Here is a 14,620-nt window from a genome sequence, read left to right on the forward strand (position 1 = left end):
TTTGCTTAAAAAGAAGATTAAGTTCATTTTTCCCCAGCTGCAGAAAGCTTGTATCCCTTCGGAGAATCTGCTTCTGGGGTATTTTGGCCCCTCTAGGAAGATGCCTGTGGCTTAAATGATTTGGAGCATCTTTTTGACTAAATGAAAGGTGTATAGAGTTAATTTAATGCAGTATTTAATATGCTAATGGCTGTATTCTGTTCTCTGAGGGCAGGACTGCTTTTTTTTTTTTTTTTCCTTTTGTGATGCTTTAGTTTGTGGAAGAGCATGAATATAAAAGCAGCACCTTCTTCGTCTTGTAATGCAATAATACTGTCCTCCATTTGACCCTTTAATATATTTTCTTGAAGGGTTGCTAAGTGCATTGGCTGATGTGGTCTGCTCTGCTCAGGAAGTGGCTTTGAGCTGGCAGGTGCCTGCCCTCTTAGAGCCGGTAGGCAGCCATTAGGGTGAGCAGTTGCTCAGTTCGTATTCTGGTGCCACCTGATAACTTCAGCTCCTTGTGACCCTGGTGGAGGATACTGCAGGAGGGCTGTGCTCAGGCTGAGCCCTCACACCCCAAACCTGAGTATCAAGTACCTGCTGTGTGCAGGAGGAGAAAGACAAATCCTGCTGAGAGTGCCTGAAGACAGTTGGGTCTGCACAGAGGGGAGGGAGATCCAGGGGCTTTCTGAGAGCCTCCTCTCTAATTCTGCTGAAGTTGCATTACTGTTGTCTGGCTGAATTCCACATCTCCAAAGGGACCTGCCAGGTATGTCCTGATGCTCTTGTAATGGAGAGTGCTGATGTCCCTAGCGAACCAGTTCCTCTCTAATAGCCTTAAAGAGGTGTGCACTAGAGCTTGCTGCCCCAGTGGAAAGCTGGGCACCCGGCCAGCGAGGCTTTCTTTAGAAAGTGAGTACAGTGCAGACCTGCAGTCGCTTGCTGGAGTTTCCTTCACCAGGGACTGCAGTGGGCTCTGCAGGGTGGGTTCACAGGACAGAAGGTCCAACAAGTCAGGATTTGCCTGTGAGTCACTGCAGAGGAGTGCAGGGTTGAGAATGGGCAGAGGATAGTTTGCAGGGAGAATGGTGGGAAAGCCTTTTCATGCCCCGTCTCTAAGGGAGAGCATTTTTCCTGCTTTAAGATATCTGAGAGGTGCTAACTGTGTGACGTGGGTTCCTCAGCCTGGCATGAGTGATGATGTTTCTAGCTGGGGGAAGTTATTCTTCTCTTCAGGAATTTGTGAGCAGTCTCCACCCAGCAAGTTGAGAATTGTTTCCAGGACAAGAAATGGCGTTTACCTGGCAGCTTCTGGAAACTAGTTAACTGTTTGTGTGATGTACTGAGGGGTGGATTTTTGTTAACAAAACTGAAACACATACTCCTGCTGCACCGATGGACTAATTTGAAAGTTTCATGCTTCTTCCACTACCTTAGACTCTGGAGAAAACCCCTCCCGAGATCTTGTTTCCTGCAGAAAGCAGTGCCTGCGGCCACAGTAAATGACTCTGTGATGATGTGGGGCCTGTAATTAGTCTTTGTCAATATCCTGTTCTGAGTCGGATCTCCTGGGTTGCTCTTCTGCAGGGTGCAGTGAGGCTACGGGTCCCTGTTGTTGGGCGGTTTTCTAGTTAAGTCAAAAATCTGAGACTGACACAGTTTTTCTGGCTGCTTTGTTACCTCTTGGTGTTTTCTTTGTACCAGAAGTTTGATTAACCCGTTCAGCCCTGGGCTGCAGTAACGTTTTTCAGGGCATTTAGTAGATCACCATAAATGAAAAGTCTTCCCAATAACCTTCTGACACAGATACCCTGAATGAGATGAAAAAGCAGTAGTCCAGGATTTTACCATTTTGGGTTTTTTTCTTTTTTTCTTTTTTTTTTTTGCTTTCCTGCAGACGCCTTACTGGCAGACCTGGAATCCACCACCTCACATATCTCCAAACGACCGGTGTTTCTAACAGAGGAGACGCCTTACTCCTATCCAACTGGAAACCACACATACCAGGAGATTGCTGTGCCACCTCCAGTGCCCCCACCACCTTCCAATGAGGCCCTGAATGGCACTGTGATTGACCCCTTAGACCAGTGGCAACCCAACGTATCCAGATACGTCCACCAGCAAGTAAGTGAATGTGTGCAGATTGGGGAGGGTGCATGCTGGTTTTGTTGGTGCAGTATCTCTCAAGGAAGTAGATGAGAGGAGGGAATAGCAAGAAGTGAGGATAAGTTTGACTACAAACAGAGTGCGGAAGTGGGGGGAGGTGTGGGTTTTTAATAGAACTAACTGGTTGGAGAAAATGGCAAAAAAAATTTTGAAACCCATGGTCATTATTCCGACAAAATGGTAGTGTGATGAGATTAGTGTTAGTCATCTATTTTGTAGCTTGTGGAAAGCAGACTGGGGGTTTCCAGCACAGATCTGCGACTCATAGGCAAATCTGAAGCAAGTGGAGAACAGTTGTTCCTGGTGTAGTTCATCTGATAGAGGGTGGCTAGGCTATATAGGAGATTTTTTTTTTTTCTGCTGGCCTTTGTTCTGCCCTAACCATGTGCGGGATTGCAATGCAATAGTGTACATATTTGCTTTGTATTTTCTGTTTCCAATGCAAATCTCATTTCCGCAGCCTCAGTCCCAGTCTCCTATATACAGCTCTAGTGCCAAAAGCTCCAGTGCCTCCATTCCTAGAGACGGGCTCAGCTCTCCTTCTCCACGTGCCAGTGAAGAGGAACACGTCTACAGGTATCTTGTCCCTGTTAAGAGATAAGCCTGACTTAAAACTTGAGCCTGCTGTGGCTCAAGCTGCCTTCTGTAAGTGGAAACAAACACTGCTCCCTGTATATGTTATGTTGCCTTGTGTGGGTTTTGATTACCTCTTTTGTAAGAGGCCACTGTAACTTTCACACTCATTTCAAACATTGACCTGGCCCTTTGGTTTGCTCAGCTGCAGAAGAGGTTAAGGATCCATCAGACAGAACAGGATCTGGATTGTGTTGTGAAGGATATGATCCAGAGACAAGTGACAAATCCATCCCTCTGTTAAGCAGCACAAAAGTTCTTTAGGAGATGGGTGGCCTTTGGGTCAGTTATCCTGGGGAACTCAGTAACCAGTAGCCTAGCAGGATGTGCGGTGACGTGAATTTTCAAGTGAATTCGAACTTCTTAAAACGTTCATCTCGGTAGATGATAGATAGGTAACTGGTTTATACTTGCAAAGGCAGCTGCTCTTACACTGAGAGGTTGGAGGAGTAGCCTGTACGGTAGGACAGACCTTTCTGCCAACGTGGGGATGAGTAAGGAAGAGGCTGTCAGAACTTCATCTTTGATGGCCTGCTACAGTGTGCTCTGTCCTGGGTACCTTTTTACAGTGTGGAGACTGGTGTTTCTCTGGTGTTGTGTTCTAACCATGCCTAGCTCTTTCTGCTAAGCAGGAAGTTGCTTTCAACCAGAACTAATACTGGGTGGAGGCAGGCATATTCAGAGATGGCCCAATGGAGGTAGTAACTGCAATTTTTTCAGATGGCCGCATGCAATTGCTACAAAATGGAGGTAATTGCAGCCATAAGTCCTCCTGTACAAGGATCTGGCAGGGCTTGGTTCTGGTGTGAATTGTAGCTTGTGTGCTTGGGTTGGGATGAAGTATGCCCTCCACAGATTGTGTTTGTGGAATTTTTTTTTTTTTTTTTTAAGTCTGAAGAGAAAGATAACTGCCCTTACAGAATTTCATAATTGTCACTGGTGTTACAGGTGTCAGAGTCCTGAAGCCTGTTACATATTAACTTTCTGAGCGTAAAGTGGTAGCGTGCACAAGACAGAAGTTCCCATTTTGGATTTGGAAAGTATTTTTGTGATAAAATAAGAATCTCTAGAGCATTAGAAATTATTTCTTCATTTGTAAAACTAGGAGAAAATAATTTCCCTGCCATTGATGATGGGAAGACTGTTATTACAGTGTAATTACTACAAAAATCACTGCATTGGTGCTAAGTTTTGCTTTGATGAAATAGTTTGCAGTTGTGTGTGGTAAATGGGATCGCCCATATAGGATAAGCAATAATTACAGCCAGTGTTTTATACACACTTGTGCACAGGTAAACTTCTTTCAAGGCTTGTATATTTAACACAGTAGAAAATAGTTTCAAATTACTTTCTTATAAATGGATTAGAGTTCCCCAAATTAAACGTTTGAGGACTTGAAAAGAGACCTTGAGTGCTGCAAGAGGCTACCACATAACCTGCTGCTTTTGACTTTTTGTTGATAGCTTTTTGTTGATACTTTGCCTCTTTCTCCAGTCTGTGCTAGCCCTGCATTCCCTTGCTTCAGGGGGAAGGTTTTTGCTGCTTGGTGTGATGTCAGCAGAAACAAGTCATTTTCCTGTATGCGAGCTAATGGTTCTGCTGCTGTTCTGTGTGTCTTGGATCTGCATACAGTTAACTCTTTCCTACAGGGCTGTGCAGCACACAGTCCTAAAATCTGAGGCCCTGTCCATCAGTGCTATTTCTTCATAACTGATAACTGAAGATGTGGCTAAGCAGTGGCTGTGTTGTAGTCATTTCACAAAGCACACATCTTCTTTCCCCCAGAGCTGAAAGCATTAGCTTGAAAAGAATACAGTACATGTGTAAACTTTGTGAACCTAATGTAAGTTTTCCTCCATCCTTCTGCTGTATCTTGACATAGAATTTTCACGCTTCCCTTTTATCTTTAGTTTCCCGAACAAGCAGAAGTCTGCAGAACCATCTCCCACAATGACCAGCTCCTCTCTGGGCAGCAACCTCTCAGAACTGGACAGACTTCTTCTGGAACTGAATGCTGTTCAACATAATCCTGCTAGTGGCTTTCCAGCAGGTGAGGAATAGCAAGACATTTGGTATGAGTGGATAGTTTGATTCTCAAAATAGTAGCCTGATTTCTCCTTCCAACATCCTTACTGAGGGAGAACCCTCCAGCCCCTGATCAAAGATTCATTTAGTGTGGGTGGGATCTGTTGAGGTCTGTGGTGCAGCACCCTGCTCAAAGCAAGGCCAACTTCAAAATTGGCTCTAACTAAAGTTTCAAAGTTACATGAGGTTGCTCAGGCCCTTGGGCTGTTAAGTTTTGAATATCCTCAAAGATGTATGTTCCACAACATTTCTGGGCAATTTGTTGCTCTTGCCTGTGATTAACATGTATGTATGGACCTAGGGGTCTGAATGGCTTTTTTCTGCTCCCCTTTCTTAAGATGAAGCCAGCAGAAGCCCATCACTGCCCAGCGTGACTGGACCTCACTATGTCATCCCAGAGAGCAGCAGCTCTGTGGGAGGGAAGGCTGCACCCCCTACAAAAGAAAAGCCAAAGCGAAATGGTGCACGTGGGATTGAAGATGTGCGCCCCAGTGTGGAGAGCCTGCTGGATGAGCTGGAGAGCTCTGTGCCAAGTCCAGTGTGAGTAGTGTTCTGGTGGTTGCTGGCTTGGGTGGGGTGGGACAGGGTCTTGTGGGAATAGTGATTGTAGTGTAGGGGCAGATGCTGCAGGGGAGTGACAGTAGGTGGGCTTTGTCTCAAGGGTCAGAAATCAAGCAGCTGCATGAAGATGCTGGTGCTCTTTTATCTACTCCTGGATGAAAAAATACCTAAGTCATGTTGCAAGAGGTGGATTGTTCAAACTCGGATTTATAGCTGATCACAAATACCTACTGTCTGACAAAATGAATGTTTCGTCATCGTCCATTTCTTAATGGATAGGGGGTGTGTCTGTACACACTCGTGTTAGACTTGGCAGAGAGACAGGGTCTGTGTGTGTTGTGAAAGCTGGGTCTGGGGGAGGGCTGGCCAGGGTGGGCAGCGCTGATGAAATTTGTGATGCTGTGCTTGCTTGGGGGCACAATGGGACTTTCAGTCTAGGAGTGCTCTCCCAGGCTTAAACGCTTTTTTTTTTTTTTTTTTTTTTTTTTTTTTGGTCAGCCCTGCAATCACTGTGAGCCAAGGTGAGGTGAGCAGCCCTCAACGGGTCACCGCCAGTCAGCAGCAGACCCGTATATCTGCTTCTTCAGCTACACGAGAACTGGATGAGCTGATGGCATCTCTCTCTGACTTTAAGGTACCCTATCATGACAACTTAATACTTCATCTTGTCTCTCCCCACCCCCAGACTCTTTTGCCCGTTAGCCACATCTAGTGACTTTGGTCTCCAGAATGCCCTCTTCACCTCTCAAACTTGTTCTGAGAAACTTCCTGTGGTGGTATTTGTGCTTTCTGAGTGCTGCTGTAGGTGTTCTCGACTGCTATAAATTCTCGTCACTGGCAGGGTAGGGCAGTTCTAGGGTCTGTTTTTCCTTTGGTTCTGCAGTTTGTTTGCCAAACATAATGAGCTTAGTTACTGCTCAGTACAGGGTGAATTATTTTGCTGTGCTATGACTTAACAAGAAGTTAGGGGAGCATGGGACACCAGTCTGCTTACTGACAGAGACCAGACTCTTCTGTTCTGTGGGATGACCCTCCTCTTTGGAGTGTATTTTTACCCTGATGTGCTTTCCCTGAGGAGGATCTTCCAGGCATGTAATGTGAGCACTGAAGCCTTTGCATCAGACATCTGGAGACTTCAAAGGTTTCCATCTTAAAACAGTATCTCTTATTCACCTCAAAATGGGATTAAAGTCTGAGCTTCTTGTGGGGGCAGAGGATGGCAAATACTATTCAGAATCTTGTTTGGAAATCAAACTACTGTATTGGAAAAGAACTGCTACTTCAGTCACAAGCAGCACATAAAAATCCCATAATAGGATAAGCTCAGGAGTAACTTGCCCATGGTCATCTTGATATGTGAAGCACTTGGCATATGTACTTGGATAACTTGTTCTTTATTCATATAGGTATGTTATCATTCTTGCACTAGATGGTTAACTGTGGAGCATATTTTCATGAGACTTCATTTACTCATAATCATAGCAAAATGAAAAATATTTTCTCTTCTTACTTTCTACTTTTCAGCTGCTTTGCTTATAGCCTTACTGAACTATTCACTTGAATTTGTTCTGAGGGAGGCAGAGAAAGCAAATATCTAATATATTCTTTTTGTCAGTGTTGGGTTTGCCTTTCTTACATACACGTGCAAGTCTGCTTTCTAATCCTAAGAAAGTGCCTAACTCTCTGTTTTTTTCCTTATGTGGAAGATTCTGCTGATGCTTGATGTTTCTTGTCTGTGCTGAACTCCATCTCCTCCTACCATGACTTTAGGTGGGGCAACCAGAGCTGAGGAATGTTTTGTGAGGAGAGGTAGACAGGACATTAAATGACAGCTTTGCTGTTTGTTGTTCTCTCTGTGCCACTATACACGTGAGTGCTTTTGATGTGTGCTGTGGGTTTCACGGAGGTCATTACAATACCTGGCGTTTTCACCAAGTGCGTGGGTTCAGAACCCAGCAGTGAGCGTGCACGCTCTGGGTCACTTCACTTGCCTTGCACTTGCTGGAATTCAATTCAGTCTGCCATTTCTGGCACATGTACTTCATTTTCTGAGAATCTAGGTGTTACTCACTGTTTTCGCTAGGCTTACTGTAGTGTGTATTTAGTCAATTGCAAATATTGACACCTTAGCGTTGCCTTTTTTCCTCCATATTAAGTCCTAGGGTAGAGTGCAGAATATCCACAACTGTCTGTTCGGTCTGGTTGAAAAACTGCACTGTTGTGAAGCTAGAGGGAGTTCCCACCTGCTCCTTGCTCCTTCCATGTGCTGTGGGAGCTTGAGTGCTGTGGCCTTGTGTCCCTGCTGCTTTTATCAGGGCGCAGAAAACAAGCTCAAGGTGTGATTGCTGCCACCAGCCTTTGCTCCTAGGTGAGGTCCTGGCAACTGAGAATGACCTTGCCCAGCACAGGTTTTCCTTGCAAGATGCAAGGAGAGGGCATTTCGCAGTGTGGGTGTTCAAATGCTTTGGAGTCTTGAGAAAAGGCCTAAGAATCTTTGTGCAACTCCAATAAAACCTGCATGACAGAGATGAGCTGCTTTCTGTAATACTGCCTGCCTTCCTGGCTTAGTTTCTGGTTGAGCTCTGAGAGCAAACTGAAATGCAGCAAGATTTTAAGATTTGGGCTTTATAAACACACCATTAGTATTTTTGTGATGCATTGAGCTCATCTGTGTCTAAACATTCTTCCTGAAGCACAAAGAACATTGTTTCTGTGATCATTTACCTTTTGTTAGTATTGTCATTGACTGTTTTTAAAAGTTACTTTCCTTTTTCCTGTCCTCTGAGTTGCTTCATTTTCCCTTCAGTCTTTTTTGTTTGTTTTTACCACCTCTGTTTATGCCAACTAGTGGTGTTAGCTTGTCTAAAAATGTATTTCTAGTCTACCAGTGGCAGGATGTAAGGGAGAGAAGTGGAGTCTTTGCAAAGGTAAAAGATGAAAGGCTATTGTTCAAGTACCAGACCTATGTGCGGTTGCAAGAAATTGAACAGAAAAACTAAGTATGATGTGTAATTAGTTGGAGTTGGTAATTGGTACAGCTAGAAGTTGCAGTAGGTGGGGATGGGAGGAGTGGAGGCACCCATGTTTAATTTCCCTCATAACCCAGAGTAAAAGGTGCTATTACAGGCTGATACATTACTCTATCATCTTTTGCTTGCTTTAATGAGTTGCTCATTCTTTTTGCTTACAGAATCCATTTGATTTTGGTAATCTAGCTCATCAGTCAGCAGCCACTGAGATTACTTAATGCACTTGTTTTTTCAACCTCTGCCATTTCTGTGTAATATGATGCCTGCTTAGTGCATAGCTAGATGCTTGTATTTAACTGTTCTATTACTGTTGAGTGTTTAACTGTTGCTCTTATTTTGGAGCTAGTATGTTTCTAATATGCTGGAAATACTTGCTTTTAAGGGAAATGGTAGTCTTGGCTTGAAAATGACTGACTTCATTTTAGGAAATCTGGAAGCTAAGTGTGAACCACAGTATAAAACCAGGTTACTTTTACAGGTGCATCCAGCTTAGGCGAAACACAGGGGGAGGGCGATGTTGGGAAGCTCCCTCATTTCAACTGCTGAATGTACTTATTAGTCCTCTTCTTATCTGCTGTGACTGTGGGTCTTGCTGTGCTACTCGAGGGGAGGAGCAATCTGTAATGAATTGCGGTCCCCTATTGCTCTTTTCTGAGTGCAATCTCCCTGTAGCGCTGCTGTTGTGACTTCACAAATGTGTGTGTGCGTGCCAGCTCCTGACCCTTCGGGATGGTAGCAGCTTAGGTCAGCTGAAGGTATATGTGTCTTCCATCTACTGGTAGATTTTGTGCATGTTCTGGTTAATTTTATCCTTTTGTTCACGATAAGTATCCCAGAAAGGTAGGTAAAGACTGAGATACCATGCATGGGCTTAGGAAGTTACACTCCCTGCTGCCGCAGAGCATAAGCATCTAACTTCTTGAGGCTTCTTTGGAAAATGTGACTAAGAATCAGAGCAGGTCTTGATAGCTCTTGGATTTGGAAATCCTTTGTGGATACATTTTTAAAACTGGGAGGGCTCAGCATTGATCTTAGGTTGTCCTGCTGTGTGAACTTGTCCAAGCCACTGTTCTGATTTTCCCTTTTTAAGAAAAAGAAGGAATGCCAGTTTGTCTCCTAGAGTTCAGCCAGGAATCACTGAAAATGGGGAGAGGAGGACCCATGATCTTTTGTTTTCAAAAGGCCCTGTAAGTCAAAGAGAACTAAAGAGAACTCTGTATCAGTTGCTCTTGTTAGAGTGTATTTTGGATGAAAATTAATACTGATTCTATTACAATGTAAATGTGGAGTCATTGGCCTAAGGGGAAGAGGCTAATCTAGCCACCTAAGCAATGCTTACAAGGGCATGGAGTGACTGACAGACTTCTATAGATTCAGTATGTGTCACATCCAAGGTGAGATTAGTGATGTGAATAGAACAAAGCCCACGTCATCTGTTCTTGCTGTGAATGCCCTGAAGCTTTGTTTTCATTGCCATGAACTCGGGCAACTGGAGCATTTTATTAGTGTATCAAGAAGAAAATGTCACGCTTTGTTCTATTCATTGATTGCCTTTTTTCCATCTTTGAAATGTAAAATTTACATGTCTGACTATGAGTAAGTTAACGTGACCTTTACTCACAGTCTAGACATTCCTAGGTTTGTAGCTGGCTTCCCAGTGGCCGCTGCATGCCCCCATCACAGCTGCAGGTGAACACATACACATGAGCTATCACTGAGAAGGAGGGCATAGGAAAAGGATCTCGATGGCTGTAGAACTTAATCTCCTGTGAAGATCAGCACAATGTTGTACTGGTTCTGCTCTTTGGTATCTCATTTTCCTTCCTTACTCTCGGAAGTAAGGCTTTGGATCAACATGGCTCTTTGATTTGGAGGTCATGATTGCTATAATACTTAATTCTTTGCTTTTTTTCTTCTCCTTACCTCTGTCTTTTTCTCTCCTTATTCCTTCTGTCTCCTTTTTGCAGACTAGTTCCACTATGTCTCTGATTTCTGAACCCTTCCTAGAACCGGTTCCCAGTTCAGCAAATGCAGACTCCAGCAACACTCCTCACAGCTTAACAGTGCTTTCCCATTCCAAACACCCTTCTGCAAGTCACAGTGGGGACTCGGCAGTGCCAACATCTGCCCCCTCAGCAGTCTTCTGCATTGAGGAAGGCAGTAACACTGTAGTTCTGCCTACTTCGGGGCATTCTGCCTCTCTTCCACGTATGCCCTGTTTGCCACAAAGGGTCCCTGTGCCCCCACCACGAGTCTCTTCTGGTTCTGCTACTCGTGGGGAGCAGATGACCTCTGCAAGCCTGGTTCAGCTGAGCAGAAAGCCTGACTCTTCTAGAAACGTTTTCCAGGCTGTGCCAGCTTCCAGTGTGGAGCTTCTGTGTAGATCTGCTAATGTGGAGGCACAAGGCCTAGAGGACAATTTGGCAAAAGAGACTGAGAAGAAGGAGCAGAGAACTGACCCCAAAATCTCAAGTGTACCAATTTCAAACACTTTAAATGGTCAAGGGAAGGGGCAGATACCTAAAGAGCTGGATCAGCAGGGAGCGTTGAGAGACAATTCAGCACTTCATTCCCAGGCCAGAAATGTGGAAACAGCTTTAGATGATCTGTGGGCCCTGGAGCTGTCTGCACATGTGCCAGAGGTACATGCAAAGAATGACAGTGTTTTAAATCCTGTGTATGAACCTTCTGTTGTGGTCCTGGATCGGTGGGATGTCTTCCCAGACACTAAAAACCCATTGGGCTTTGTAGTGGAGCAAGGACGGGAGCTAAAAGCTGAAGTACCGCATGAAACCAAGGTAGATGGCTGTCCTGATCTGGTCAAGAAGAGGCAGGGCAGAGAGAGAACTCCTAGGAAGGCAAGTACTGCTAACATGAACAAAGCTGGAGGAGCCCAGGAAAATGAGCAGTTCAGAAGCTCTGCAGCTGCTCCAGAATCTACTGAAAACATTTGGAAAACTGAATGGGATCTGCCATGCGTCTCCAAACCACCCATTGAGAGGATATCTGCATCAGGCCAGGCAGGCACTGAATGAATGTAGGAGTAGGAGGAGTCCTACCTAGGACTGTTCTCACAGCGCACTAACATTTCGTGTGTGGTGTGAGTGTGCCTGGACTCACCCACACTAACAGCATGCAGCTCTGAGCAATGTTACTGACAGCTGCATGTCATGGAGTTTTGAAATCCTCTGCTTTATCTTGTGAGCTCTTCTGCATGTCAGTCAGCAGCACAGAACATGGCAGTTTGTAGGGACTTCCCCGTGAAATGGACTTTTATTCCCTAACTGGGGTAAGACTCAGTCCATAGAGGCCTCTGAAAAGTTAAAAGGGCTGTCTCATGCCACTGGAGGATGTTCCTGACTTGGGATGGGAGCCTCTCTGCTCTGCTAGCCTTTTTAGGTCTCACTGCTGGAGCTGTTAGTGTTCCTTCCAGCACTGGAAGTATGCTTTTGTGCACCAGACATCTCTGACCAAGAGTCTTATGCCTGTAAAGGGCAAACACAGAGAGGTTGCTCTCTGTGTCCTTGTGATGCTGAGGTTTCTTTAATGCTCAGTGGAGTGGTCATGCTGCACCTCCTATCTTGGCTTCCTGCTGATTAATCTTTCCCTTCCTTTTCTAGATAGTTATTTTTGGCTGTTGTGATTATCCTTACGGGGTTTTTCCTTGCACTGAGTCACTGCTCTGGGCTGTGCCAAGAGGAATTTTGGCATTGTGGAATAAATGTCATCACTCTTCCTGCTCACAGTTGTCACTAATGGCTTGAGTTTGTGCTGTTGCATCTTGGGGCTTGCTCTGACATTGCTCTTCTCTGCTGATACTATTACCTTTGTCATTTAGATTAAATCTTTAATCAAGAGGACAAAAGAGACTGCGAATGTGCATCCAATGTATCGTGACCTCTCTCCAAGGCGTAAACTAGGTCCTGCCATATTTCACAAGACTGAGTCCCAAGATCGCTTGATTGAAGAGCTGCAGGACAGACTGGGCATCGCTAAACAGGAACAGGAAGAACGGAAAAGCCAGGATGACTGGCTGACAGAGGGGGTCATTATCACTGCCAGACCCCAGGGGGAAGAGCACAATGGTGGACAGCAAGTAGAGAAGGTAGAAAGCAGGGACATGTGCTGGGAAATTCCAGCATGTCCCGCTGTTCAGATAGCGTTGTGTGGAGGTGCAGATTAAGTTTCTGAGTGGCCTAAGCAACATGAAATGAAGAACTAACTCTTTCTACTCACCCTTGTCTGGCCTGAAAAGGGAACCAGCCTGCGAGTCCTAGTTTTTGATGTTTAAGAATTGGAGTGGGATCTGAGGGTGATGGTGATGGTATCTGTTTTGCAGTCTGCTACTATCACATGTCAAATGTCCATGTGGGGATTATTTTTAAAACCACACTGGGAAGCCTGTCATAGAGGCGTGCTTTGTTTTCTCTAGTACTGTACCTGTGCAGGAAGTTCTGGGTATAAGATGGTGCTCTTCCTTGAGCTGCAGAGAGAAGCATGTTTTCTAGTTCCCTTCTCTTTCTTGCTGCTTTTTGCCCTTAGATAAACATACTGGTAACAGCCAGCCTTCCTGTTGCAGGAAGTGCTTGTTGGTTCCTCTTGGGATTTATTCACCTTTCTTCTTCCTCCGTGTCTTTCTAGGTGGTTTTTCCTCCAGAATCCCCGCTCCCCCCAAGGAGGATGGTCTCTGTTCCAGCCTCTCCCCCGCTCCAGCCTTCCAAAGAAGCTGCAAAGACAGTCCCTGCTAACGCTGCTCCCTCTCATGCCTCTGGCCCTGCGCCTCTCCTCCCACTCCCACCTCAGCCTTCCCATGTGCCATCTACCCCAGCTCCTAGTCCAGTCTCCTCCTCTTCCTTCACCTTGGCTCCCCAGCCTCCCTTCCAGTGGGAAACTTCTGATGATGATTATCATGAGCTTTCTGTTGTGGGCACCCCTCCTGAAGATCCTAGGCATTCCTGTTCTCCCCAGACCTGGACCCCTAGCACCAAGACAGTTTCTGTTGGCTGTCAAACTGAAGATGATGCTTTCTTCCCACAGATGCAGGCAGGCTTCTCTCTTCTGGTTTGTTTTTTTAGCAGTGTTTTCCTGTCCTATTACTGCTCCCAACTTGATAGCTCAATAGATATAATGTTCAGGTAAAGGCTGGTACTGAACTCCTACATAGGAGAGAGGACTCATTGGCAGTATCTAATCCCAGCTGTGCCTGTCTAGCACTGCAAAGTACACGTCTGTGCAATAACCTGCTGCTGTGTGTGTGGTTCCTGTCTGTCCTGATGATCACTTTATGCAGCAGGGAGTCGGTATTTCCCTCTGAGATGAAGAAGGTAACTCTGAAACACAGGCTGCAACTCACCCTGCCACAATCGCTCTTGGAGTGGGGGGAGTAAAAGTTGGCAACATCTCGATACTGGAAGGAGCAAATCAGCAGTCCTTCCTGTGTTTGCCCGTTTAGACAGGTGTCCACAGTGCGAGTGGATTTTGGGGAGGACATGGTATGATCAAGAGCTGTGTTCTGCATCTCCTGTCAGGGAAGGGCTGTAGCTCCAGGATGGTAGGAAGTCTTAACGTATATGAGCAGTGCAGTGGTGTGCTATGTTATGTGTGCAGGCAGCTCTCGGGCAGTGTGTAAGGAAACACCTCTGCATCTTGAACTGTTGTACTTTTCAGGTGACCTCTGCTCCTCCCCTGGTCCACAGTGCCAATCTGCTGGCTGCTCGTGCACCCCTGGGCCCCCCCGCCCCTGAGAAGGCAGGACCTCCTTTCTGTTTCCTCAGCATGGTGTGCTTTTCTGGTCGATGTGTGTGCTGCAGATGCTGCTATATCTGCTCTGAGAGCTCCCAGTGCCATTAATGTAGACAATATCCTGTAGTGCATGGTTTGCTGCTCGTAGAGCTCCTAACTGAACTTGAGTGATGGCAGATCTCATGGGTGAAGGGCGGGAATTTGAAGGGCCTTTGCATGATGAATTTACGTGGATGCTGTGCTGAGTGTCCCCTGTAAGCAGCAGGCATTGTGTGCAGGAGGTGGAAACAAACCTCTTTTAGGTGTGGACTCATCTGTGAGCTGTCAAGAAGGCTGGATCACCAGGCCATGAGGAAATTGTAGTGTGCATGGGTGGTTGTGCCTGCATGGAGGTCAGCTGTGGCTTGCAGGAGCGTGTGGTC

At 45.6% G+C, this 14,620-nt stretch overlaps 1 protein-coding gene across 4 annotated transcripts in view; it reads left to right on the plus strand.

Annotated features, from left to right (window-relative positions):
* Positions 1-14,620, plus strand: part of PXN (paxillin) — a 46,412-nt gene that overhangs the window by 23,967 nt on the left and 7,825 nt on the right. For 2 of the 4 annotated variants that reach the window (XM_052796604.1, XM_052796605.1), the window contains exons 2-10: positions 1,880-2,106; positions 2,609-2,724; positions 4,692-4,831; positions 5,205-5,406; positions 5,926-6,061; positions 10,424-11,476; positions 12,295-12,561; positions 13,098-13,499; positions 14,124-14,204. In XM_052796604.1, the coding sequence (XP_052652564.1) occupies positions 1,880-2,106; positions 2,609-2,724; positions 4,692-4,831; positions 5,205-5,406; positions 5,926-6,061; positions 10,424-11,476; positions 12,295-12,561; positions 13,098-13,499; positions 14,124-14,204 (2,624 nt within the window). The remainder of the gene's footprint in view (positions 1-1,879; positions 2,107-2,608; positions 2,725-4,691; positions 4,832-5,204; positions 5,407-5,925; positions 6,062-10,423; positions 11,477-12,294; positions 12,562-13,097; positions 13,500-14,123; positions 14,205-14,620) is intronic. The other 2 variants (XM_052796606.1, XM_052796607.1) reach the window with 2 other exon arrangements.

Source organism: Harpia harpyja, chromosome 9 (assembly GCF_026419915.1).
Source record: "Harpia harpyja isolate bHarHar1 chromosome 9, bHarHar1 primary haplotype, whole genome shotgun sequence".
Taxonomy (NCBI): domain Eukaryota; kingdom Metazoa; phylum Chordata; class Aves; order Accipitriformes; family Accipitridae; genus Harpia; species Harpia harpyja.